Source organism: Podarcis vaucheri, assembly GCF_965113315.1.
Source record: "Podarcis vaucheri genome assembly, chromosome: 5".
Classification (NCBI taxonomy): Eukaryota; Metazoa; Chordata; class Lepidosauria; order Squamata; family Lacertidae; genus Podarcis; species Podarcis vaucheri.
In genome coordinates, this window is record NC_138763.1 from 103,961,046 (window position 1) to 103,989,019 (window position 27,974).

The following is a 27,974-nucleotide window of genomic DNA, read 5'->3' on the forward strand; positions in this document are numbered from 1 at the left end:
ACTTCTGGCTTCCAGGTTCTTTTCCGACGCCGTTTCCGGATTGGGGCGGCGACTCCGGGGCGGAGAGCGAAGCCTCTCTCGGCGGGAAGATGGCGCATCTCCGCGACTGCCAGGTGAGTCGCGCGGCTCCCGCAGGCATTTGAGTTCCGGGGTGAGAAATGGGGGGCGAAGGCGCGGAGAGAGACCGGGGGAAACGGAGAAGGTTGGCTTTGCCTGCAGCGCGGATCGGGGGCCCGTGTCCAGCTGCGCTTACTCGAGAGCAAGGGCGGCGGGGCGCGAGCTGGTGTTCCTTACCCCGTGGAAATGGGAAACTTTCAGCAGGAGCCCTTTGGAAATGCTTTATTGGATGCGACTCAGAAGCAAGTCCTGTTGAATTCAACGGTGCTTACTCCCAGGAAATGGGGCTAGGATGGCAGCCTTAATCTGCTCAATGCAGTAATGATTTTGAATCTTTGTAAATTGTATAATCTGCGTTCAGAAACATAAAGGTTTTACAATGCAGCTGTTAACTAAAAAGGCAGAGATAAAACCCAGCATACTGGAAAATTAAGCAGTGGTAAAAGTCCGTGGACATAAAATGTGTGTGTGTTTGGTCATAATTTCTTCGTCAAGCCTGCAGAGACCACAGGATAATTGCATGAACTATGTAAGGGCATTTTCACTTGAGGCTCAAAGCTCAAAGGTCCTCTTGTCATCCGGTTATACATTGACCGAAATGCTCACTTACACATTTCCTTCTCATGATGACACTGTCATAGCAGAAGAGAGATTTTAGAGGCTCTGTGGGAAAATGCATTGTTGAACCTTGATACGGTTAATGTTCTTAAACTCCTCAGTTTTAGGTATGATGGGTAAGTCAGATGGACTGCTTTGGTGGGCGTGATGGTGGGCAGGGCTTCTTCTAGACCAGCCCCATCTTCTGCCTCTTGCCCCCGGGCCCACTCTCTGCCCGCTGGTGCTGAGTTTGCTTCTTTCCTCCTCCCTCCCTGTCCCTTTCCCCTTGGCTGCAGCGCTTGTGGGATTGTAAGCCTGCAGGGCGAAGCTGTCTTGTTTTCATTGATTGTATTCAAGTTTCTCTGGGAGCCTTTTTTTGGCTGAAGAGCAAGGGTACAAATGCTCTAAATTATTTTATTTATTTATTAAATTTCAATACCACCCTTCATCTGAGGATCACAGGACAGTTAACAATTCATGTATTTATTAAACTGCTTTGAGATTTTACTACTCTCAAGTAGTATATAAAATTTAAGTGTGTGTGTGTAAAAAAATTTAAGTGTTCTTTTGTTATGACTTCAGAGTTTCCAGAATTTTAATATTTCTACATTAGAGATAAAGTAAGCTGTGTCTTATGCCTTCCAGGCCTGGCAGGATGCGGGACTTCTTCTTTCAACCACAAGTAATGAGGCCTGTAAAATGTATGATGCTGCCCTGACTCAGGTAGGAATGAAGAAGAGATTATGGCACTTAAAAACAACATTTATTCTAATGGATTACCTTTTGTAAATATTAGATACGTTTTCCCATAAATTTTGGAGGGGTGAAATAAGAAAATTGCAGTTACAAAGGGGCTGTGTTAGTCTTTCAGGTGTGAAGGGAAAATTCATATCAATAAAGGGAAAATAAAGACCCCCTTTAGTGATAAAATTCCCTTTAGTTTGCTTTTGCTATGCTCTCAAAAAGTTTGAAGAAAGGTGAAGGCAATGGCTGTTTGATAAATGAATATTTTTATTACATTTACATACCACCTTAATCTTCCGAGGAACTCAAGAAGGTCACCTGGTTCCCCTCTTCCCCGTTTCATCCTCCTCACAACCACCCTGGGAGATGGCAGCTGGGCCTGCTCACCCAGGGAGCTTCTTGACTAGCTGGGGATTTCAGCCCTGGTCTCCCCGGTTCTGGATGAGCGGAGTGAGCAGGAGCATTGCAGTCCTCAGCTCTTTAAGGCTCTATATTTCAAAACCAGCACTTTGAATTCAGCACAGAAACTAACTGGCACCCACTGCAGTCAAGCCAGGACTGGCATTCTATGCTCAAACCGTCTTGCTCTGGTGAGCAACGTAACCCCCAAATTCTGCACCACCTGAAGTTTCTGAACCCTCTTCAGAGACAGTCCCAGTTTTCCTCCACTTGCATTCAGGCCTTGCTGTAGCTTGTCTCATTGTCCTAAGTTCTGGAGTATACCAAGGAGCCAAGCAGGCTCTGTGAAATGAGAGAAGTTGCTCATGAACTATAATGTCAGCAGCCTGAGCCATTCAGATGTTCCAGAGGTTGGTCAGGACTTTGACAAGAGAACCAGTCATAGTAACTGGAAAACCCCCCAGAATCACCTTGAAACCCACTGGATCCATCAGTCTCCAAGGGCAGACCATCCTAATAAGCCCCCTGGCTCTGCAGAGGAGAAAAGGTGCTGAAAAGGCAGTGATCTGACCTTGACAAGGAACTGATGTCCATATCTTCCACTTTCAGATCAAATCATTATTATTATTATTATTATTATTATTATTTATTTTATTTATTTATACCCCTCCCATCTGGCTGGGTTTCCCCAGCCACTCTGGGCGGCTCCCAATAGAATATTAAAAACACGATAAAACATCAAACATTAAAAACTTATCTGAACTGGGCTGTCTTCAGATGTTATCTAAAAGTCAGGCAGTTGTTTATTTCCTTGACATCTCATGGGAGGGCGCCACTACTGAGAAGGCCCTCTGCCTGTTTCCCTGTAACCTCACTTCTCACAGCGAGGGAACCTCCAGAAGACCCTCGGCGCTGGACTTCAGTGTACGGAATGGACAATGGGGGTGGAGACGCTCCTTCGGGTATAAAAACGTTCCTGACCGGTTGAGAAATCAAGGTTCAGTGTGTGGCCTGCCACATGCAATGCACCAATGACATGTTAAACCAGCCCCATGATGGTTGTGGCAGCCATGAAGTCCTAAGCCACCCCAGAGACAGTTGCTTCAGTATGGCTGTTGGAAGTCCCCCAAAACCAGCAGTCTGGGAGTGCTCAACACTGCCCTTAAAACCATCCTGTCAGCTCAGGCAGGGAGACTGCTTGGCAGCGAGGCAGGTGGCAAACCAGCAGAATCCCCTTTTCTGTCCTGGTTGTCCAGTGCCAGGAACACACACTCTAGATTTCCCACCAAGTGTACAAACAGCCTGGAGAGAGAGGGAGAGAAGAATCTCTGGACCACAGTATCTCCTCCTCCCCAACACTCAAATCTGTCCTGATGCTGCTGCCCTAAGTACCCAGGTGGGGGCAGCTGGGTGAGATCAACTCTGCTCTGTTCACCCGTCCAGGCTCAGTGATGCAGACCAGATGGGCTTCCTCATCCACAATCAGGTCATGGGTGAGGGAGGTCTTACTCCGAGCCAGCCTGGCATTCATCAACAGACCCAAAGGTTGGCTGACAGGACAACCACAATTGCCCAGGCTGGAGGAGGAGCTGGCACGTGGCACAGTCACTTAACTTTGTCTTTTATTCTGTATGTATGCCAAGCACCTTATTTGAAAATGTAGGGTAAACATACTTAAGTAAAACAAGAGGAGTCGTGGACATTTGCCCACCCCCAACATAAATCTACATTTTTAGCCGTTTCTATTTTATCTGTAAGCTGCCTTGAGACCCAACCTAGGAAAAAGGCAGGATATAAACAAATTTAATAATACTAATAACCGCCTGTGCCATTTGCCCCTTACTCAGCCTGCACCCCCTCCCACACCACACCTCCCCCCACCCTGAACCACTGCAATTGGGGAACCTCCCTGCTCTCCCCAACACAAGATGCTCTCCTCTCATTCAATAAAAACAAACAACACCACACCCACCACACAAATTAAAAAGAGTTAAAACAATTGAAGCAGCAAAGCTTCCACGTGCAGCAACAGGACATGCTGCAGTCAGGTCAGGAACAATCTTTTTTGCCCTTCTTGCCTTTGCAGGGAAATGCAGTGCTCAGCCCCCCTGCCCCCAGTAGTATCTTAGTTCCCGGAATCATGAGCTCAACTCAGGAATAATTGGACTTATCTGTCGCAGAGACTGGAATAACAGAATTAAAGTTGGTTAGTAGTTCTGAATTCTGTATACTGTATTAATGGAACTAAGAAAATCACCTTAAGAATATTCCCGTGGATTGCCACATGAGCTAGAAGTGGAAATATATTAAATTTGTTTTCTGCTTAATGTAAGATTCGCTTGCATGAGATGATGAAAAGAAACTTATCTCTTCTTGAATTCTTAACCAGTGTATTGTTTGTATTTCTTACAGTATGTCACCTGGAAAAACGATAATAGTTTAGGGGGCCTTGAAGGAACTTTCTCAAAACTACAGGCAGCTGACCCTAATTTTTGTAAGTAACGAAATGACTTCAGTGCATCTTTGTGTGCCCTAACGTTGTTTCCTTGTAGAAAATGTGAAAAATTGGCCAAAAAAGTGTGTGTGAGAGAGAGGTCAGAGGGGAGAGGGAGGGAGGGAGGGAGGTGCAATGCTTATTTTCTTTGGGACCACCAATACCCATAATGGTTGAACTCAGGCTCAGCTGGCCCCTGGACTCATTCATCTGCCTACCCATCCTCTCTCCTTCAGAAACTTATGCATTCAACTTTTAGTTACCTGAGATCTGTCATTTCATCTGAACAGAAAAACTTCTCTTAACACTATATATGGTTACTTTAAAATAAACTTGCATTGTAAGCCATGATTTGAATCTAGATTGGCCAGTTTCTCACCATAGTCGGATCTTAAGTTTTGTTTTTCTTTTTAAAAAAAGAAAAGCTAATGTTTCTAGTCTTCATGGGTTCAAATATATGATGAAAAATACTTTGGATGTGATTCTTGGAGGTAAATGGATAGAACTTTTTTTTTATTTTACCTGGCCACCTTCTCTGTATTGACATCAGACGGGTTCCCTTACTTTAGTCTTTTTGGAACCTGTCTAAAACATTTCTGTTTATGCAAGCCTATCCACATATGTAAAAGCTGAGGTTAAAACACATCTTTTAAACCTCCTGTTGATTTGAACTATCTTTTTTATTTAAATACCTGTTTTTAACAGTCTTTTATTGATATTTTTAATGTTTTGTTTTTATTCTTTGTAAACCACATAGAGGTTCATTACATAGAATCATAGAATCATAGAATCATAGAGTTGGAATAGACCACAAGGGCCATCGAGTCCAACCCCCTGCCAAGCAGGAAACACCATCAGAGCACTCCTGACATATGGTTGTCAAGCCTCTGCTTAAAGACCTCCAAAGTAGGAGACTCCACCACACTCCTTGGCAGCAAATTCCACTGTCGAACAGCTCTTACTGTCAGGAAGTTCCTCCTAATGTTTAGGTGGAATCTTCTTTCTTGTAGTTTGGATCCATTGCTCCGTGTCCGCTTCTCTGGAGCAGCAGAAAACAACCTTTCTCCCTCCTCTATGTGACATCCTTTTATATATTTGAACATGGCTATCATATCACCCCTTAGCCTCCTCTTCTCCAGGCTAAACATGCCCAGCTCCCTTAGCCGTTCCTCATAAGGCATCGTTTCCAGGCCTTGGACCATTTTGGTTGCCCTCCTCTGGACACGTTCCAGTTTGTCAGTGTCCTTCTTGAATTGTGGTGCCCAGAACTGGACACAGTATTCCAGGTGAGGTCTGACCAGAGCAGAATACAGTGGCACTATTACTTCCCTTGATCTAGAATCAGGCTGTCTGTATAGTTGAGAAAATAAAGAAATATGTTTGAGGAACAACCTATTATATAACTAAAATATGACTATAGCTTTTATTTGTTGAGGGCCCCATTTTCTTGGGCAATCTTTTGAGGGCTGCATGCCGGAGCCCAAAGCAACTGGGAGCGCTCCCTTCTCGCTTTCTTCCTCTCTCCCTCTTTCTGCCACCCCTTTCTCTCCCTGCTCACCAAGGAGTTGCCAGCGGACACACAGATCACTCCTGTAATAAGTCTGAATTAATAATTTCCAGAGGGCTTGCCACCCTTTCTCATTCCATCACTCCATCAGTTTTGACTTCCTCCCCACTCCTCTCCTTCCAGGCTCCTCCTAATCTGCATGAAATTAGGTAAAGGACTACAGGTTTTGTCCACTGATATAATCTTTTACGTAAAGTTTTTACTTCTGACTTTATCTGCAGTAATGGGTCATGTGATTGCTAATGGTTTGGTTCTGATTGGTACTGGGAGTTCACCTCGACTTGACAGAAAACTAGATGGTGCAATAAAGAAAATGGTGGCACTGTCACAGTCTCAGCCATTGACTGAACGAGAGAAATTACACGTTTCTGCATTGGAGCTCTTTGCTAATGGGTAAGTCCTTGGATTTTAGGCAGTGAAGTTGGAAAGCTTTTTTGCCTTTTCTGTAAAAAGTAGCTCTCAAAATCTGCAGAACAAGCAGTTTATTTTCATTTTCTCAGGGGCAATGTCGGTTGTAAAAAACTTGATTTGGTTTTTTGCCAGTGCTATTTGCCAGTGCTATTTTTCTAGAAAAGGAGGTGCTAGAACTCACCATGAACACCTCCCTCATTCTCTTGCAGTGACATTGGCGCCCACCTGAGAGGGGCCAGAACTGAGTTCTGGTGAGTTCTGGCTGAAAAAAAGCCCTGGTACTTGCCCTCCCTACTTTCCTTTAAAACACTTCTGATTTCGCTTTTTTTCCTTTGCCAAACAATAGCTTTGCAACATCTACCCTTGGACCTAAGGCATAATGTGTTTTTTATATATATATATATATATATATATATATATTTCCAAAAAAATTATTTTTCCACATTTTTAAACAAACAAACACAAATCAAAACTGAACTTAGTCCAATATTAATATCATAGTGAAATGACTTCCTCAAATTCCCTTGACTGAATTTCATTATATAACATTGTAACGGTTTTCCAAGACAGTTTCTCATAAAATTTACTTACTCCTTAACATCTTTGTCTCTTTTCATCTTAACTTTAAACATATTGTTTTATAATTTCACATATTTAAGTCCTTAGCCTATCTGTTATTTTGCAAGTATTTCTGTTTAATTTATCTTAGCATATTTCGATAAACAGTCTTCAAATTTCTTCCATTCTTCCTGATGTTCCTCCTCCCTCTGGTCGCAGACTCTTCTGGTCAGGTCGGCTAGCTCCCAAAAGTCCATCATCTTCATCTGCCATTCCTCCACTGTTGGTATTTCTGGTGTTTTCCAATTTTTGGCTAATAAAATTCGAGTTGCAGTTGTGACATACAAAAACAGTCTAGCATCTTTTTTGGGCAATTCCAAACCTATTATTCCAAGAAGAAAGGCCTCTGGTTTCTTAACAAATGTATATTTCAACATTGTTTTCAACTCATTATAAATCTTCTCCCAGAAGTTTTTCATCTTGGGACAGGTCCACCACATATGGTAAAAGGTACCCTCCTTTTCTTCACATTTCCAGCATAGATTATCACTATTGTTATAAATCTTTGCTAACTTTACAGGAGTCAAGTACCATCTATACATCATTTTCATATTATTTTCCTTTAACATTGTACATGCAGTGAACTTGACCCCTTTCCTCCACAACCTTTCCCAATCTTCAAACATTATGTTATGTCCCACATCTCTTGCCCAATCTATCATCACAGATTTAACTTGTTCATCCTTTGTATGCCACTCCAACAATAAATTATACATGTTAGACAAATTTTTAACTTTAGAATCTAACAACCTCATTTCCAATTTAGTTTTTTCCAAAGCAAAACCATTTTTCTTATCTATTTTGTACAATTCATTAATCTGGTGATAATGTAACCAATTTATTTTATCTTTGATTTGGTTAAATGGTTTTAATTTAAATCCTTCATTATCTTCCAATAACAAATCTGAATATCTCAACCACTTGGATTCCATATTTTTTCTGGGCCTTTGCCTCCATTGGCAAAAGCCATCTGGGTGTTTTCCTTTCTAGAAGATCTTTGTATTTAATCCAAACATTATATAGAGATTTTCTAATCACATGATTTTTAAAGCCATTATGGGCCTCTACCTTGTCATACCATAGATATGCATGCCATCCAAACACATTGTCAAATCCCTCCAAATCTAAAACATCAGTGTCCTCTAGTTGTATCCATTCCTTAATCCAGCAAAAAGCTGCTGCTTCAAAATACATCTTCAAATATGGAAGGGAAAATCGCCCTCTTTCTTTCGAGTCCATTAGTAATTTATATTTGATTCTGGGTTTTCCCCCCGCCAGATAAATCTAGATAGTGCTTTTTGCCATTCTTTGAAACAGAAACAACATCTTTGGCAATACATTTATCTTAACTACAGATATCCTGCCCATTAATGACAATTTCAAACTCGACCAAATCTCCAAATCTCTCTTAATTTCATTCCATAATTTCTCATAGTTATCTTTATATAGATTCAAGTTTTTCACCGACAAATTGACCCCCAGATATTTAACTTTTTTCACAAAGACTAGGCCCGTCTTTTCTTGTAATAACTTCCTTTCCTCATTGTCCATAAGGCATAATGTTATAATGCTATTTGGTAGCCCTGTATAATGAGTGAAAGGACAGATGATGTTTCAAATTGAGTTCTTAAACGAAAAATATATTTTCAAGGGTCTAACCTGCTTCTAGCTTATTGTTGTTAATTGTATGGAATCTCATCCACAAATGGTAGCTCTCAACACTTAGTGCCATTAGTTTTAGTTGCTCCCTTCAGACACAGAGGGATTAGAAACAGTTCCTTCGGGCTACTTCTTTTAACATGTAGCTCTTAAAATTAAGTCATACCTGTGCTTCTTGTGCCCCACAAGGACAGACATGGCCCTCCAGGCACCCATAGGAGCCTGCTGGCAACTCCCCCCCCCCCGGCACCTGGCAGACTGCCCTAGGTGGTTGGTGGCCTGGGTCATAAGCTGTGCAGGCTTGAGTAAACAAATAGTACAGTGGTGCCTCGCAAGACGAAATTAATTCGTTCCGCAGGTTTGTTCTTCTTGCGAGTTTTTCGTCTTGCGAAGCACGAAATCCCATAGGAATGCACTGAAAATCAATCAATGCGTTCCTATGGAGACCGTCCGGGGACAGAGGGGAAGCGCCACTCTGTCCCCTCTTTTGAAGCAAGGGGCGGAGAGGAGAAGATCGCTTCTCCCCCTTGCCACCCCTTGGTTCAAAAGGGGTCCGGGGAGAGAGGGGAAGGCGCTGCGCCTTCCCCTCTGTCTCCGGAGCTTGCGGGGCTGGCAACGGGGAGAAGCGATCTTCTCCGCGCCGCCCCTTGCTTCAAAAGAGGTCCGGGGACAGCGGGGAAGATGCGCTGCGCTTCCCGCTGTCCCCGGAGCTTGCGGGGCAAGCTTCATTTTGCGAAGCAAGCCCATAGGGAAATTCGTCTTGCGAAGCAACTCGAAAACGAAAAAACCTTTCGTTTTGCCAGTTTTTCGTCTCGCGAGGCGTTCGTCTTGCGGGGCACCACTGTACTTCAAAAAAGAAAGTCACAAGGTAATCAGTAATTAAATATGGGAGATCTCATTCACATTATTTAGCAGCATTGTACACCTTTAAATATAAGAATACTGGTTTATAGTATGAAAAAGTCTTGCACGCAAACCCACAAAAGTTACCAGTGGTGCAAACAACTTTTACTAACCCTCCAAACAAGGTTATAATCTGTTGGCTAAAAGGACGGGGGGGGGGGATACATTATTTATTGCAGCATTTCTTCCTGGTTATCTGCGCGAAATAGGCACCAACTATGTGAACGGATATTTATACGCCTTGAAGGATATTTATATGCCTTGGGTTTTTTCCCTGTGTAGGCAGCTCCCAAAAGCTTGTGACACCTGGGATCAAATCCTGCAGAACCACCCAACTGACCTGTTAGCCCTCAAATTTGCACATGACACTTATTTCTACTTGGGACATCAAACCCAGATGAGAGACTCCATTGCTCGAGTCTATCCTTATTGGACACCAGACATTCCTCTTAGTAGGTAAGATCATTTTGCTTCTGCTGCACTCTCTGATTCTACTGCATGCTCAAATTCAAGAACCTCAGATAAGAAATATTATCAGATCTTGCAGTCCAACTTATTTGTTTATTATTTTAAAACATGTTTACCCTACTCTTCAGCCAAAAAAGGTGTCCAGATCAGTCTACAAGGGTACAATCTAAAAGTACATGTAAATCAACACAACTGGATTTTAGAGAAAGATTCATAATAAGAAGCTCAATTTTCAGAATAACTGTCCCCCCCCCCCCCAGTACTAATATTCTTAAGCAAGTGAGACCTGTGACAAACTGGAGGGCTCCCATACACTGTTCCCATCAGTCATCTGCATCCTCCGCCATGGTAAACAATTCCATCCCCCATGGTTTTGTAAACCCCACCTGACAACTGCTAATCTGCATTCTGATCCCACATAATCGTTTCCTCATTGAGCTGTTTCCTGCCTAAAGTGGTTGTTGTTTGAGGTAAACACAAATACAAACAGTTCCCTGAGCCTTACTCCTACCTCCCTCTTGTGTGTGGTTGGTGCTGTTTGCCTACATAATGGTTGGCACTTGCCTTTGAACTTCAGAAATGGAGGGGAAGATTCTAGAAAGAGGATCTGAGGCTGAGAGAATAGAAGGCTTGTGTGTAAGGTGCCTGGCAGGCATTGTCAGTCTCCAGGCAGCTCCTTGGCCAGTCGGATGCAACACGGAGGCCTTGGGACTGGAGAAGGACCTACATGCAAATGCCATTCATCCCAAGGCACCCAGCAGCTCTTTAAAGCACCCAGCCCAGGTCCCAGCAGGGAAGAGGAGGACCATGAGAAGAGACGAGGAACCCAGGAGAGCAAGGAGGCAGATATGAGGGGAGAAGGCATATGGAAGGGTCTGTGGCTGTTTACTTCAGAGAAGAGAGGAAAGACTGTCAGGAAAATAAACTATATAAAGAACCAAACATAGTAGGTGTCCTGTGATAAAAGGATGTGACCAAGTACGGGACTCCCTCAAGGGTCCTCTGAGTACAAGAGACCACCTGGGGTTCTGAGGAACCAGGACCAGAGGAGGGATGGAGCTGACACGCTTTACAGACTGAAGTGAAATTTGGACACATGCTCTCATGTGTTAAGAATGAAGTGTCGATTCCCTGAATGTACTAATTTCTAGTTAGAACCTGTTGCAAATGCTAGTTCTTATGTAGTTTCATCAAGTACAATTCTCTTTTCTATTTTAAGGTATTTATCAAGGTGCTATTAAGTAATCTCATATTGACTGTCAGTTTTTACCTTTTCTGTTTAGCTACTTAAAAGGCATGTACTCCTTTGGACTGATGGAAACCAATTTCTTTGATCGTGCTGAGAAGCTTGCCTATGAGGTAAAAAATAAAAAGGCTGAAATATGGGGTGTTCAAGTTATTTTTTGTGTAGGTGAGCGAGAGAGGTAATTGGTGGTAAGCTGGGTAGTTATTAGGGCGGTTCATAAAAAACTTTTTTTAAAAAATGCCTGCTCCAAAGATCTCATCTTACTACACTAGGGATTATATAGCTACATCTGAAATTTCATGCATATCAGTTAATATCTTGACCCTCCTCCACAAAAATAGCTGTTTATTTGGCCATTTCCCTATGTTGTGAAGGCTGAAATTTCAATTCAGTGAAGCAGGGTCAAGGTATTAAGTGATATGCATGATATTTCAGATACAGCTATATAATCCCTAGTGTAGTAAGATGAGATCTTTGGAGCAGGCATTTAAAAAAAAAAAGTTTTTTATGAACCGCCCTAGTAGTTCTAGTAGTTATGCCAGTCTGGCCCATCGAGAGCTAAAAGGAATAGTTTTTTGGCCTCTTGAGATTTCCTGGCTTCCCCAGTTTATACTGCCAGGAAAAGGCACAGCCTGGGAGATATTGCAGACAATATTTTCATTTCCTTATCTCACGCAACCTCGTTTTGCTATTCTGATGTCCTCAGTTTAAGTGACTTCCTCATAGGTGTCAACGGACTCTTTCCAGAAACATTCTAGAATCCTTTTCACTTGCTCCTCATTTTGGTGTACTAGCCTAATATTCTTCAGTTGCATCTGGAATGACCTTTCCACCATGTCGCTCAACCAAGAGGAAACCAAGCCAAGTGTTATTTATGCTTTTCTAGCAACAGAGCACATTAGCTAACAAGTACAATTTTTTCCTCTTAACCTTTTGTTAGGCTTTAGCTATCAACCAAACAGATGCATGGTCTGTCCACACCATAGCTCACGTGAACGAAATGAAGGCAGATCTGAAGAATGGGCTGTCATTTATGAAGCAAACTGAAAACAACTGGAAGGTAAAATATATTGCTTTCTGAGGTGGTTGCTCACACACTCTCACCCTGAAAGGCCTGCTCCATGGCACGTTCTTCCGCATAGCAAGTTATCTTCCTATATACATAAAAATGTAAGGCTGCCATCATGCAGTCCAGATTGTAGTACAGTGGTACCTTGGGTTACAGACGCTTCAGCTTACAGACTCCACTAACCCAGAAATAGTACCTCGGGTTAAGAACTTTTCTTCAGGATGAGAACAGAAATCATGTGGCGGTGCAGCAGCAGCAGGAGGCCCCATTAGTTAAAGTGGTGCTTCAGGTTAAGAACAGTTTCACTTTAAGAACGAACCTTCAGAACGAATTAAGTTCTTAACCCGAGGTACCACTGTATTTGTGGTGCCTCGTCACAATCCTGGATTTGCATTAAGTCTGCATGGGAGAGGGGAGTAAAAGAGAAGGCATGTTCAAAATGGCGGTATAAAACAACAATAACGGTTTGAATCAAGCAGAGATTTGAATAAAGGAAACAAAGAGCAGCAAAGTGGTGATTTTAAACAATGGCAGAGGCGTGAGTAAAGGGAACAAGGTTGTGTGCACAGCAGTTTCAAACAAGGTCTGTGGTGCTGTTCTGTATTTCTGAGCTGTTTACTGCCTTGAGACCTTTGGATGAAGGGCGGGATACAAATTTAATAAATCATGATGATGATGATCCGAAGAAGGGAACTGGGGAAAGGTCTTGTGGCGATCACACAGGGTTACCGGACGTTTGACGGTCTATTGATCCCTGTGCCACCACTGTGATTGCTTCTCCGCTGCCACCAACCCGTTTCTCTCGGGTACACACGGAGTACAGACAGTTGTTAACATTAAACCAAATAAACAAGTTTATTTTATAAGCATGAGCAAGTTTATGGTTTCAGATAATTTTTCTTGTCAGTTTCTTAATCTTAGTTTCTTTACTGGCCTATACCTCCCTAATAACTTCTAACTGATTATCCCAACTGTCTATCTGACTCCTCTTAACAGATTCTCTCACTCTCTCACATCAAACTATCCCAACCCACAGACTTATCCTCCCTCTCTCTTCTCTAACACCCAACTCCCTCCCCAGCAACACTAACTCTAATTCCTCCCCTTGGGTTCCCACTTGTCAATCACTTCACACTCATTTAACCCTTTCCTTAGGACCCAGCATGTTGTCACCTAGGAGGGCAAACGCCACAGGTCTGTTTTGTTCGCTTCAAATATTCCATAGTACCTTCGTACAATCTGGTTTTTCACTCCTGGTACCATGTGTTGTCTTCCACATGAAGTTCCAGATTCAGTGTAGTAATTAGAGATAGTTGATTAACAATTGACCGAACTTGATCTTTTTCAACTGAATAGGTTAATTGACAGGCTTGCTCTTAAAAATCTATTCATCTTGAAAATACAGTAGCTTGTGTAAGTGTGTTGTATGTGTGTTTGTGCAAAAGAGGCTGCATGGAGAAGGCATGGAAATAAGGGTGATTTGTGTGCAAGGGAGAGTTTGAAAAAAAGGAGGATGGAAGAAGTAGGGGTGTGTGTGCTTAGTCATTGCATGTGGTGGTGGGGGAGGCGCTCTAGGTGATTAATGGGAATGGCGTGGGGGGTGTAAATGGAGCAAACCGGAGCAAAGCCACTAGTGTATAAATATCAGCACATCTGATGAGGCTACGCTTTGGGTGCCTTGTCATTCTGAGGTAAGTCAGAGACCAAAGGGCCTTTTCAGATTGTAATTTGGGCTGCTCACATGTATCTTTTGAAAAGATGGCCAAAACCTTTCAATTTCAGAGAACTTCTGGGAAACCTGATTAGTTTCCCTGTTCTTATACCTTGTTGTTTGAAGTGGGGCATTGTGTTGGAACATGTTTTTCATGGAATTTTTAATTCAAACTTTCCTATGGATTTACATTTTTAATAAGGAATTAAGCACCACATGTTTTGAGAACTGTTGTAGTCAAGAATTCTACTCGTATTGATCCAGAGCAGCTTCCAGTATATAGTTAACAGGGTAAAATTTGAAACACATTGCAGTTTTGATTCCCAAAAATATATACCGGGGGCAATTATGTTTCATCCAGCAGAATTTTAACTGCTGCTGAAGGCAGATGAGCATAATGGTCACAAATCCAATAAATTCAGGATTGGCACTGCCCATAGGAAATCCAGCTGCAGCAGACTTAACTTAAACTTGCAATAACTTATAATAAGACTAAAACATTAACACTAAGCATACTATATACAGAACATCACACCAGAATAAAAGAGGGATAAAGTGAAACCAAGCTCCTTCTGGTCTCGAGCAGGACCTTGAGTGAAAGAGATAACAGAACCAGTTTAAACCAGCTGTTCAGCTTCTCTGAAGGAATAACCTAAACATCAGGAATATTTTTCCTGTTTCTAGGCAGAATGGAACATGGGTAGGCAACCTAAGGCCGGGGGCTGGATGCGGCCCAATCACCTTCTCAATTCGTCCTGTGGACGGTCCAGGAATCAGCGTGTTTTTACATGAGTAGAATGTGTCCTTTTATTTAAAATGCATCTCTGGGTTATTTGTGAGGCATAGGAATTCTTTCTTTCTTTTTCAAAATATAGTCTGGCCCCCCACAAGGTCTGAGGGACAGTGGACCGGCCCACGGCTGAAAAAAATTGCTGACCCCTGGAATAGAAGCTTGCTTGTCAGCTAGAAACTTCCAGCTTGTATCACACAGAGAAGCTTCCAGAACACTCTTGATCTTGAATCAGTTAGAATGGGATCAATACTTTCTTCACCAAATAGTTCAATACCTTCTTCACCAAAAAATGCAAACTGACATGCTGAAGGTATTGATAGACAAGGCAGTTTTCTCTCGACCTCAGTCCTTTCCATCAGTCACATGAAAACTGGCCTTCCCTACAGGGTTAGTGGAAAGATTATGGTTGCAGGAGGTCTGGTAGAGGTCACCAGCTCCTCAGTGGGCCAGGCTGAGTCCCTGAGCATCTAAGCTGACTGTCCTTATTACGCAGTTTCCTGTGGCAGCTCAGGCCCTTGAGTCCCTTCTGTTTTTGCAGTTCTATGATTCTAGTTTGTTGATCCTTATTTCATATTCTCAGGTCACTGTGTTTGCCAGGTTCCAGTTCTAAGAATGAGATGCTTTATTTAAATTAGCTATTTGTTCCTAAATATAGGAAAGTTTTTTTTCCTCTGGCATGCTTTAATATTTTGCTCTCAAAACCTAATTTTGATCATTATATTGGAGCTCTCTATTTTTTTCATTACATTGGTACCTCGGGTTAAGTACTTAATTTGTTCCGGAGGTCCGTTCTTAACCTGAAACTGTTCTTAACCTGAAGCACCACTTTAGCTAATGGGGCCTCCTGCTGCCGCTGCGCTGCTGCTGCACGATTTTTGTTCTCATCCTGAAGCAAACTTCTTAACCTGAGGTACTATTTCTGGGTTAGCAGAGTCTGTAACCTGAAGCGTATGTACCCCGAGGTACCACTGTACTAGCCAAGTCTAAATGCTAGAGTTTCCCTTAGACAATCTATGATTACTTTCTGATGTTAACATTCTGTAACTTTTTAATGGTAGACCATTAAAAAACTATATTTAACATTTATTCATCATTCTTTCATCTTTTCCAGGATAGCGACATGCTTGCTTGCCATAACTACTGGCACTGGGCTTTGTATTTTATTGAAAAGGTATGTGGATGCTTCTGTAACTGTATTGAGTCTGCAAGAAAATCCTTTCAATACATTTCATTTGCTGCTATCCTTTCACCATTCATCCTTTGACTACCCTTACACTTAAGTTCCTTATCTCATTTTAGTTTCTTTAATATATTTGTTTCTCACATTCACACAAAAATTGTTACAGCTGGGAAAACCAGATAGTGCTCCATGGTGAGGTCAAAATATTTGCTAGGGTCTTTAAATTCTTTTCTGCCCTGAATGCTCTGCAGAATGACAGGGTGCCTCTTCTGTCTGTCTACAGTTAGAGACTTTAGTAAGAAGCAGTGAATTTGATCTCCAGGCCAACTTCCTTCCATTTAAGTGCTCAAAGCAATAGAACTCATTTGAATACAGTAAAACCAGTGGCAACACAGCATGATAACACGTGATAGCCCATTTCTATAGTAAGGTTGTGTCTGCCTGCAAGTCACTTGCAATTATCTTCGCTAAAATCAGCTGAATGAGGGTTTAGAAAATGAAGTGCTTCCATACCATTCTGCAGCACTGCTCAGGCTAAATAGGCATGAACCTTCAGCAGATGCCATGGGAAGCCCCATTAGAACAACACATGAAGGAACAACTTGTGGGTATGGTTATAGATCATGGTATGGCTTTTCCTCTCTGGGGAGCTGCACTTGGGGATAATCTACTCCCAGGAACTGCATTCTGGTGGCAGACAGTACCTTGAGTTGTATACCTCAACACCGAAGCAGCTGTTTCCCTGGGGGCAAAGGGTGGTGACTTTGTAGCCAATGTGCAGTGCCCCCACTCACCAACAAAACTGCATTTTCTCTTACCTGCACATTTAAAACATGTTTCAGTTTGTCAGAAATCTGATACAGTAGTACCTTGGGTTAAGTACTTAATTTGTTCCGGAGGTTTGTTCTTAACCTGAAACTGTTCTTAACCTGAAGCACCACTTTAGCTAATGGGGCCTCCCGCTGCTGCCGCACGATTTCTGTTCTCATCCTGAAGCAAAGTTCTTAACCCGAGGTACTATTTCTGGCATAGCAGAGTCTGTAACCTGAAGCGTATGTAACCCGAGGTACCACTGTAGTCTAATTTATTGATCCCAATGCATGGTAATTACAGAAGTTACAATATGATGAGTTGACTGTTTGCAAATGCATGAATAAAATGAAATCCTCCTTGTTCTTGTAGGGTGACTACGAGGCTGCTTTGACAATTTATGACACTCATGTAAGTATGAGCAGCATACTTAACAGACACGTGAAACCATATTTGTGCCTTTCCTTCTGCTGTATATAGGCTGGCATTTTCACTCCCCATTAAAATAACTATAATTTCAGCACCAGGAAGAACATATTTTCTCAGAACTAAGCCCTGGCTTCAAGGGGAATTACACCCTGGTAGATGTGTATAGGATTGCACGCTCATGCTTGATTTTACAACATTAGCCAGATACAACATAAAAGATGCAGATTTGATAATCCAGCCTACTTTGTTGCAGAATTTGAGCCAATTTGGTAAATTTTTTAAACAGTGTTTTAGCTCAGAATATACATAGCTCTGCTTTACAACCTTGATTTTGTAAGATGAAAGCACAGTCCAAGTGTTTGGGGGGGTTGGATAGTTCATCTGCTTTGAACTCTCTTGAGTTTGCACTAAAACGTTGTTTCTGATAGTTGAGATGTACTCTTTTTTCTTCTGAAGTAAATTTGGAAGTATTCTTCATTGTTGCATTAGAAAGGTTTACCCTGGGAGTATGTAACAGAAGGAAATAACTCCTTGTAGAAATTATTGCTCTGGACATTCATTCTGATTGAAAGAAGGCAAACTCAAGGTAGCAACTTACACAGAGGTACAACTGTTGAGTCTCCTCTGTGGGTAGGAAATGTTCTGTCTCGATTGGGAAGGTTAGCTTTCAGGCAGGGATTTCGCAGAATTGCAGGTTCCCTTCAGAGGCTCCTCTGTGGAGAGGAGCCTTGGCCTCACAGAATCCTTTTCATTATTTCATTCATCTCTCACATGAGACTTCCCATTGCTACATGTGGCATTGCTATGGCCAGGTCACAATTAGGGCATTAACTGCACTATGGGTTCTTCTAAAGGAGGTGTGTTGCTGGCACATCCTAGCTTCCTGATCCATATTGGCCTGGCAATCTGAGAAGTAGCTTTTCTATAGTTCTGTGTATGTGAAATAGAAAGTGCCTTGTATCTTTATCAACACCCATGTCTTTCTTCCTATCATAAGCATTTGTTGGGCTATTTCAGTCTTCCAAAGAAACATGTAACTTCTATTAATTCTTTTAATTTTTATATGTGGTTTTGGATCAACAAGAACAGCAAAAGTATGTGGTGCTCTCTCTCTCCCAATGAGACTTTCTAATCAGTTTTGTGAAAGAACAGTCCCTTATTGAATTAGAAGAACTGGAGATAGAGAAGCAGCAGCAAAAAAGAGTCTGTGTAAAGAGGAGGAGGAGGAGGAGGAGTCCCAAACTCTTCTGACATGGATGGTGCTCAGAGGTTCACAAGGGGATGAAGGAAGTGCAAAGTGCAAGATAGCTGTCTCCTAAAGCACAGTTTAAGGAGAATATTAGAAATCTTAAATCTGGACTGTGAGGCCAATCCAAATTCTGAATGCTTTGCGGTTTACAGATTGCTCCCAGGTGCCAGTTGAGTGGAACTATGCTGGATGTTGTTGACAATTGCTCCATGCTGTATCGGCTTCAGTTAGAAGGTAAAAGAGAAACTCCGAAGAGGCTGTGCTCTTGCCTATTTAGACTGGAAACAGTTTTCTTTTTATTTTATGCATTTGAATCTCTTTGCTCTAGCTTTCACTCCCTTCCCTGGCTAAACAGAAGAAGGACCGAAAAAGAGCTGGCCTGAGCAATACTGTGCATGAGCTACTCTAGCAAATCTCACAATTTTCTTGGCTACTTTTCTCTGCCCCTCCATCTCTTTTGTTTTGTTTCAATGTATTGGGTACCCAGACCAACTGAATTGGGTTAGAGGCAGCTTCCAGTCAGCAATGACTGAGACATGAATCCATATAGCCAGTAAAGGACCCTCCAGACGTCGCTTTTATTGCATATGCCTAGTGATTTGTGTTCAGGACAGTCATAAGTGAGTCCACTTTCAAGACTTTCACCTGCAAATCTCTTGGGGCTCCTTCATTTCCAATCCTGCATCGTCCTGTTGAAATCCCATAATTTTTCATACGACAAATATTCTGAGAGTTGTTGTTTTTTGTACTACTTTTGTTTTGTTGTGCTATAGTCCTCCAGACAGCAATAATGTGGAAGCATTGCAGAACAAATTAAAGCAGAATAAATCAGCCAGTAATAGAGCATTATTATGTCAAAAACATGTTACAGAATAATCTAAAAATCAAAAAACCACTCTGGAGAGGTCCTAAATGCTTATGTATGAGTATAGACATTAAAGTACATATAAAAAAGTGTTTTGCACTCAGTGGCTTTGCAGCAAAAGCTATGCATCTTTACTCCAAAGTATGTCCCACTATTTCCAGTGGGGTCTGCTCTGAAGTAAATGTGCATGGCCATTTTTTAATATTCTAAGTTGCTTTTTAAAAAACGTGTTAACTTTTCTCCTAGGTCTGAATGTTGGTGACAGGTGGAAAGCAGTAAACCAGCTGACAAAAAAACATGCCAAAGATCACATCCTGGTTTTCAATGATGCTCATATTCTGATGTCTTCATTAGGGGCCCAGGACCACAAAACTACTGATGAACTCTTAGCAACTCTTCATGAAGTCACCCAGTAAGCAACAAACAGTTTTATGAATAGGCAATTTTTTCTTCTTAGGTTTTGCCCCGTTTCAGGGGACTGGGTGGGCACTGAACGCCATGTGAAATCCCCTCCTTAGAGTTTCTACTCAATGTAAAGATGGAGCTGCCAGACTTCAAGAAGATGCGCAAAGGGTTGAGGGCAACCTTGCACCTAACCCCTGCCCAACCTTGCTTCGCACCAGGAGAATCTACAAGGAGATCTTTTTTTGTATTTAGAGCCAAGTGGAGCTGAGTGAGACATGCCTACCCTGTCTATCTCAAATGGGGTGCTTTCTCTGCTGCAGGAGGGGAGAGGATTTGGCTGTTACTCTCGTACTTGCTATCAGCAGGTACAAAACAGATGTGTTGGGAAATGGTTAGTTTGCTTATTTTAGATGTATAGCCCAGAAATACCATGAAAGCTCAGCCCAAGCACAGGAAGGAAAAAAATAAGCACAATACAGTCTAAATTATGGAAATTTCTCTATTGCCCAATTTAATGCCAAGCCCTAGCAGGCAAGTAACGCAGTTCTCTCAGAAAGGCACTCAGGCTGTGCAGTGGGAGGAAGACCCACGTTGAGGGGTAGAGCAGCCTCCCTTACATTGTGCCCTTGCTATCTGAACCCAGAACAGAGATTCAAAAGTGACAGCTTGTTGCTGCTTGAAGATGCTGTAAGGTTTACTGTGGCATCCGGGGCGGACTTTGGTAATCTTCTGTAATATGGTGCCCTGTGCAAGGCCAAAATTTTGTGCCCCCAAATGGAACTTCTGTTATTGATCTTCTCAATTTTGCACCCCCTCGACTCAGCACCCTGTGCTGGGGAACCCCCCGCACCACCCTGAACCCAGCACTGGTGGCAGAAGCATTTGTGGGCCAGAGCCATTTAATCAGATACATAAAATGCACACCAAGATGGGTAAATAATGAATACCTGGTCATGGTGCCTTAAACAAACAAACAAACAAACAAACAAACACAATGAGGCCAAAATTCCAAGCAATGCAAGAGTCAATGCTGTGCAATCTCTGCAAAATGGGATACGAAATATAAACAAATGAGTAAAATGCAGTCAACATGGGTGTGACCTATTCCCCAACTAGCCACTGGTGATAAATAGCCATTGCAAGATGGCCAGTGTAAATAAGTGAGCAAGTCAAAGCATTCCAGTACTATTGTGGAACTAAACAATAACCATAGCATTACGGGCTTAATCATCTGTGCATCTTCTGTTGTAATATATATCATTGTCTGCCAACAATGTCCTTCCAGAAGGCCAAGCAGGTTGATCTGTATATGAAGATAGACAGATGCAGTTGAGATACTTGAAAAGGGAACACTTGGAAATCTGCCTGGGAAGCATTTCTTTCTCCTACAACATATTGTAGCAGACCTTAAAGTTAATTTTAAAAAGTTTCAGAGGAAGACCACTTGGGAATTGGAATTGATTAGCAAATTAGATACTGTGGCATTTTGTCCCATAAGTCCAGGGAATGGCTGGAGCTTCCCAGCATCCCATGGTCTTCCATGTGTCCCAAGCGTGTGTCTCCCTGCGATGCTTTTAAGATGTTGTCTGTGCACACCACACCATACTGAAGTGTTAATTAGGTATTATTTTGTCAAACAAAATGAGTGTTGCTTAACAGCTGGATATAATCTGCTTAAAGATATAAACTGATGCATCAGGTTGGTGGTGTACGACCATCCAGGTAAAATAAAGCAGCTAATTACAACACAATTCCTACAGTAATTACGGTATATTCTGGACCGTTTTGTTAAATAGGTGTTCAGTTTTCTGCCAGAGTTCTGAGTATCTGGATGTGCAAATTCACCAACAACTTACTGGTTTATAAATATTTTGATCTACTTTTTTCGCTTCCCCCTCTCTTTCTCTTCTCCAGGGCACCTGATGAAGACCATGAGCTAAACTTAGTTCCAAAATTAGGGCTGCCTCTTTTGAAAGCATTTGTAGAGTTTGATAATGGCAATTATGACAAGGCAGTGGAATTACTGTATCCCATTCGCTACCAAATTGTCGAAATAGGAGGGAGCAATGCGCAGGTGAGGGAATTTTTTTAATGCTCAGTTTGTTGACTGTTCTGTTCATTGTTGGTGGAGTGACATTAAAGCATGAAGAATGGAGGCCAGAGTCGTATCATCAGGAGTGGGTGAGGGCACAGTGAAGGCAGAGCTTCAGCTTTGAAAACAAGTTCTAAAAAGAGTCATTGTATTGGGGTTACTTGAGTACTCCATGGCAGAACTGTTCTGTGATCTTGCTCCATAGATGCCCAGAGCTTGACAGCTTGAGCTCCCCCTAGCTAAAGGTGTGTTTCCCTGCTAGAAGCTGCTTCATAGTCTCTCTGTAACTCTACAAATGTAGACATAATAAGCAACCATTCTTTCACGCTGGTTGAAAGACGATCACTGAGGGCAAATGCTGCCACCCTCTGAATGCTATGAAAAGGCAGTTATTAAGCCGCTTCTTAAAAAGCATCTTTGGACCTGGTCAATATGGCCCAGTCTCTGATCTTCCATTCTTGAGCAAGGTGATTGAGCAAGAGGGTTTTTCAAGGGTTTCCAGTGGTTTAGAGAGTGGCTGGGGAGACTCAGCCAGATGGGCGGGGTATAAATAATAAATTATTATCATTATTATCATCATTATTATTATTTTCAGGCTTTTCAGGTGTTCCCAAAATACATGATTTCACATGTGATGCCTTCAATGAGTGTTGCCTGAATGATGCATTTGGAGTGTTTGAGTATCTGAAACATTTTGCACTGCTTGCTCTCCTGAGCCATCTGGCAAACTGAGCCAGCACTTACCTGTTTCACAGCTTACACCCATATACCAAATATAATAGATGGTTGATATACAGTCCGATCTTCCCCAACAATTCCAGTCTTATTCTGTTTCCCTATGATCAGTAGCAACAGGTATCATGTGCACTGCCTTGACCCCGCGCGATGTCAGCATGCAATGTATGCATTCCCCATGGAGTGTGCACATGACGTAAGCACACCCTGCTGTGTGCATGCATGATGTCAGTATATCCCGCAGTGTGGTCGTGCTGTGCATGCATGCCCCATTGTGTGCTGACATCACCATGGGGGAGGCTGGTGTGTTGCTCAGATGCCCCATGGTGTGTGCATATGGTTGTTGTGGAACTTTGTGAGGAGTGTCCCCTTCACTGAAAATTTTGAGGGGCCCCTCCTACTTGGCGTGCCTGACAGAAGCAAATTGGTATTGTCTGGTATTCATTGATGGCAAAATGAGCCCTTGGTTGCCTTTGTTAAATCACTTTACCAGCAATTTACTCAGGGAATTTGGGCTGCAATATTAATTTACTGTTCCATGTGGTATTTAAAGGAACTAACAGGCGGCAAGTGAACACAAAAACAGTAGCAAATACAAACTATAGTTATGGATAAACGGTTAGCAATTGGGATTTCTCTCCCAATGCCAATCCCCCATAACTTATCTTGGGCTGTTATCTTTTTTCCAGAGAGATGTTTTTGCCCAGTTACTGATTCATGCTGCTTTGAAATGTAAATCTAAAGCTAACCAAAAACTTGCTAGGTAAGTGCCACCTTCTGAAAAATACAAATTTCTGATTATTACTTGAATTAAGCATTGGGATGTATTCATAAATGTGAGTGGTGGGTGGCAATGGCCAGTGAAGGGAGGAAGGATGGAATCTGCCCAGTTGAAGCAATTTCGTTCTATTGAAACTATGGCAGCCTTACCTGTTTATATCCCCTTAGGGGGAATGTGAATGTTCTGCTTATGTTAGCCATCAGCTGCAGACTTCTGCTATTGATCTAATAACTATACAGCAACACAGAATTGAGGGTCAGAGTAGGTTTAAATCAGGGGTCGGCAACGTGCGGCCCATGGGCCAGATCCAGCCCACAAAGACCATTTTACTGACCCACAAGCTGCCCGCTCATGCTCAAGTCCTCTGCATGCTGTGCTAAACCAACGCAGGGACTCGCTGAGCGGCACCGGAAATCACATCTGCGCACATGCAGATACCAGAAATCACTTCTGCACATGCCCAGGTGCCGAAAATCACTTCTGCGCAGGCGCGATTTTTGGCGTCTGGGCATGCACAGAAGTGATTTCTGGTGCCACAGACATGCGCAGATGTGATTTCCGGTGTAGCGCTGCACTGGTCCGGCCCACAGACAATCTCCGTGGGAGTGATCCAGCCCATGGCTGGTAAGCCTTGCTGACCCCTGGTTTAAATGGTGGTTTGACTGATGCGTTTAAAATGTCACAAGGAGTAAAGCACAGTTGCATTCTGGCTTCTACTCTCTTTAACTTTTATAGTAATGATTTGGTGCCTTATTTAGCCAATGCAAACTCGCTCTCTCCAGTAATATTAGGAAGAGAAAGATCTCCATATTTATGCATGAAAATGATTTAGTGATCCTCTCTCTTCCCAACTGGGTCTCAAAAATCTCTTGGAGGTGTTCAACATTTACTGTAAACGGGAAGGTCTGTCTATAAATTACTCCAAGATTGTGGTTTTTGGCAGGCACAATCCTAGTTACAGATGGGGCTTGGATCAGCAGTCTGTAGAAGAAACTTCTTCATTTAGATATCTGGGTGTACTCTGCAATGAAGCTCAAAGCACAGAAAACCACCGGGGCATTGACAAAGTTCTGTTAGAGGAAGGGAGGGAAGCGGATGGAACCAGCCTCCCAGGCACAAGGCTGGTGAAAGCTGCTCTCCATATGCTTATCCTGTAAGAAAACAAAACTCAGCCCCCTTTCTCCTTTTTTAAAAGTCTGCCATGGACTTTTTTATCATGCCCTTCTAGGCAGTTCAACACATTGCCATTGTGTTGTGTTTTTCTCTCCCTTCTGGATGATATATATGGAGATATGTTTCCAGCAGGAAACTAGGAAGAGTGCTCTGGTTCACACCTTTGGTTCCAACTTGCTCCATTGCCCATGGTCTCTCGGGTATTCCAGGGAGGGTTTTCTCCCCATCCGGCATAGGCTAGGTCCACTACTCAGTCCTGGCACCCAACAGAACTAGTAAGTTTTGAGCTCGCTGACTCAGTGCACTGTTGTCTAGTAGGGCACTTTGAGTGGGGAGGAAGCATCACTGTGAGCCATTTTAAACACTCCAAAAAAGAAGCAGAAGAGGAAACATTGAGTGGTCTGCGCTTCCTCCCTTCTCACCACATTCCACTCAAAGCAGAGAAATGTAGATCTTGTACATGACGTTCTGACAACACACATTTCTCTCTTTTCAAAGAGACTTGGAAAGGAGAAGCTAAGCATTATATTTCGCTCACACTTTATCTCGCCCTGCTTTTCTGGAACATTAAAAGTAGTTCTGTGTCACAATACCCTCAAAAACCCATTTTGTCATGATTGCTATAATATTACAATTGCAAAATACTGGAAAAGCAATACAATTCCAACAAAAGACGAGTAGTTACTAAAATTAAGCAAATATATTGAATTGGCGAAACTAACTGAAATAGTAAGAAATCAATCAAGTGAAAAAATCAGGAGAGAATGGGATGTCTTTCTAAATTATATGAAGAAGGTAGGTTCCCCAAATTGCGATTGGCTCAGTCTATATTAAAAACTCCACAGGTAAACAAATTATCTCTCCACAAAGTTTAAAATGATTACAGACAACCAAAAATATGAGATTATGGGAACCATGTAGTAGTTGAAGGAAGTCATTTTTCCCCTCTTTTTTCTTTTTCTTTTGATATTTTTATTTTTTCTTTTCCTACTTTTTCTTTTTTGTATTTTTGTAATTTTCTTTTTATTATTCATTTTTGGGTACATGTTAGTTAAGGTAATTTGTATTATTTGTATAACTGTATTTCTTTTTGTATGTGTGTAATATCAATATTGCAAATAAAAATTATAAATAAAATAAATGTTTGCTATAATATGCCAGAGGGCCCCAAGCAGCGGGAGACGCCATTAGTGAAAGCGCCCCTCTTGTTACGAGTGGTTTTGGGCTGAGAACGGACCTCCAGAACGAATTAAGGTCGTAACTGGAGGTACCACTGTAGTACATCTTCTACTCTTAAATTTAATGTCATAGAATTGGTAAGTGCTTTATCATTAGGGGTTTTTGTTTGTTTCACAAATGTAGATGAAATATCGATAAGATGCCGTGGTAAGGTAGCACTGCTCCTAACGTGATTTTTATTACTATATAAATCACTTTGGAGCTTCTTATGGGATGCAGTTCTCAAAAGCACTAAGCTAAATAACTTGAGCTCTTAATGGAGAGGCTTTTACAAAAAACAGTAACAATGGAGTGGGCCTGTGAACTTAGATGACCATTGACCAGTCAAAGGATTCTGTCCAGGGAAGTTTTAGTGTTTGATGCTGTATTGTGTTTTTACTATTTTTTGTTGGGAGCCACCCAGAGTGGCTGCCACACCCCAGGCTGATGGGTAGCAGATAAATATTATATTATATTATTTTATTTATTTATTTATTTATTTATTTTATTTATTTATTTATTAATTATACTCTTCACCTTCAGGTGCCTCCTTCTAGAACGTGATGAGCTGAGACCAAATTCACCATTGACTGAGCGACTGTTGCGGAAGACCACAGCCCTTCACGCTCTGGGATAAACCTTGGAAAAGCCTTATTGTGCAACAGGTTCATCATCAGCTTTCCTAATCAACAATTTCCTATTATGGCAAGAAGCAAACCACATTGAGGAGACACTATGTTGCATTTTTTCACTTCAGCTTTTGCACCACTTTCATAACATTGCTTTCTTGAACTGTTCAAAGTAAATGGCTCCCATATGTATTTAGAAAGGCAAAGGGGAGTGGGGTATGACAAGACAGCTACAGGAAGATTCTTTTTTGAGGTTACAGTGGTACCTTGGGATGCAAACAGGATCTGTTCCAGAGCCCAGTTTGCATCCTGAACAGAACATAAGACATGACAGCGCATCTGCATGTGCGCGGGTCACATTTTGCCGCTTCCGCACATGCATGTGACGTCATTTTGACCATCTGCGCATGCGCGAGCGGCGAAACCCAGAAGCAACGCGTTCCGTTACTTCCGGGTTTCTGCAGAGCGGAACCCAAAAATACTTATCCTAAAGTGTATTTATTTATGACTGTACTGCTGTTTCCAGAATAGCATGGGATGAAGTTGTATGGTATAACTGGGAAACTAATATACCAGTACTGTAAAAACTGCATTGCCTTTGTGCCTTGGCAGCCTCAGAAACTATTATCATGATGCAATTAATAGTTTGGGGACTACAGGTTGAATACACAAATTTTGTAATACACATTTTTCCACATGGTACCTCCAAAAGTGCCTCGGGTATGCTTGTGAATATATCTTGTGGACAACCTTGGTGTATGGAAGTGTTTTCTTTCATGGGGGGGGGGGGGATTATGGCAATAGTTGCTTTACGTTATTTCCCTGATCTCTTATCATTTGTAAACTGGAAAATGTTATCATATAGCTACAATGTTCTCTTCTTAACTAAATTGTGTGTAAATCAACAAGAGCAACTGTGGATCTGATCTGATAGAATAACATTTTTTTCATTAATGCCTGAAATTTCCAACAATATTTTTATGACTAGGAATTGCTGCCATGTAGTAAAAATAGCCTTGTTTTTCGCAAAGCATTCAATACCCAGAATTGTAGTGAGTGTTTGTTAATCATGCTTTGGCGGGGGCGGGGGCGCGGTACTGGAATAATTATGCAAACTATAATTTTATTAATAATTTTATCTTCTGTTTATGCATAAAAATTGTTTCCCATTGACCACAAACATCTCCATGTTTCCGTTTGAATAACATTACCTGTGCCCATCTTACCATACGTTTTGGACAATGAACATTTTATGTAATTCATGAATGGAATGGAAATTTGTCACTATAATTGCTGCTTCCCAGGGTAGAAATGAAACAGTTCCTTTAACAAAATTTAATTTTTGGATATACAATTCAGAAGCTCTCATTCAGAGCAACAGATAAAATTTGATGAGCATATAAATATGATCTTCCAGTGGTTCTTTTTTTTTTTTTTTTTTGCGCCAGCTCCTCACACTTTATGCGCTTCTTCCTACATTAGGTTTGTGGTATGAGAACTGCCATGTGCTGCCTCTCTGTGACACATGGATAGCATGAGAATACTCAGATGGTGTGGGAGCAGCATTTTACAAGTGCTCATCTGAAGAGGCCCAGAATTTCTTTTTTATTAA

At 41.9% G+C, this 27,974-nt stretch overlaps 1 protein-coding gene across 2 annotated transcripts; it reads left to right on the forward strand.

Moving 5' to 3' along the window:
* Positions 1–27,974, forward strand: TTC38 (tetratricopeptide repeat domain 38). Of its 2 annotated transcripts, none has more exons than XM_082223214.1 (14): positions 1–113; positions 1,360–1,437; positions 4,270–4,351; positions 6,140–6,311; positions 9,792–9,965; positions 11,261–11,336; positions 12,164–12,283; positions 15,908–15,967; positions 17,159–17,197; positions 18,617–18,698; positions 19,576–19,741; positions 21,649–21,808; positions 23,251–23,324; positions 26,277–27,974. In XM_082223214.1, exons 1-14 carry the CDS (start codon positions 90–92, stop codon positions 26,368–26,370), a joined length of 1,401 nt encoding a protein of 466 aa, XP_082079340.1. In that variant the 5' UTR covers positions 1–89; the 3' UTR covers positions 26,371–27,974. The 2 variants fall into 2 exon arrangements, with proteins under 2 accessions (XP_082079340.1, XP_082079341.1); XM_082223215.1 differs by having other exon boundaries at positions 22–113; positions 1,297–1,437.

Excerpts from the sequence above, each read along its gene's own strand:
- TTC38 (XM_082223214.1), top strand. The coding sequence starts at position 90 with ATGGCGCATCTCCGCGACTGCCAG. Across the intron at positions 11,337-12,163 it reads CTGAGAAGCTTGCCTATGAG|GCTTTAGCTATCAACCAAAC; the intron begins GTAAAAAATAAA and ends ACCTTTTGTTAG. Across the intron at positions 12,284-15,907 it reads AAACTGAAAACAACTGGAAG|GATAGCGACATGCTTGCTTG; the intron begins GTAAAATATATT and ends CATCTTTTCCAG.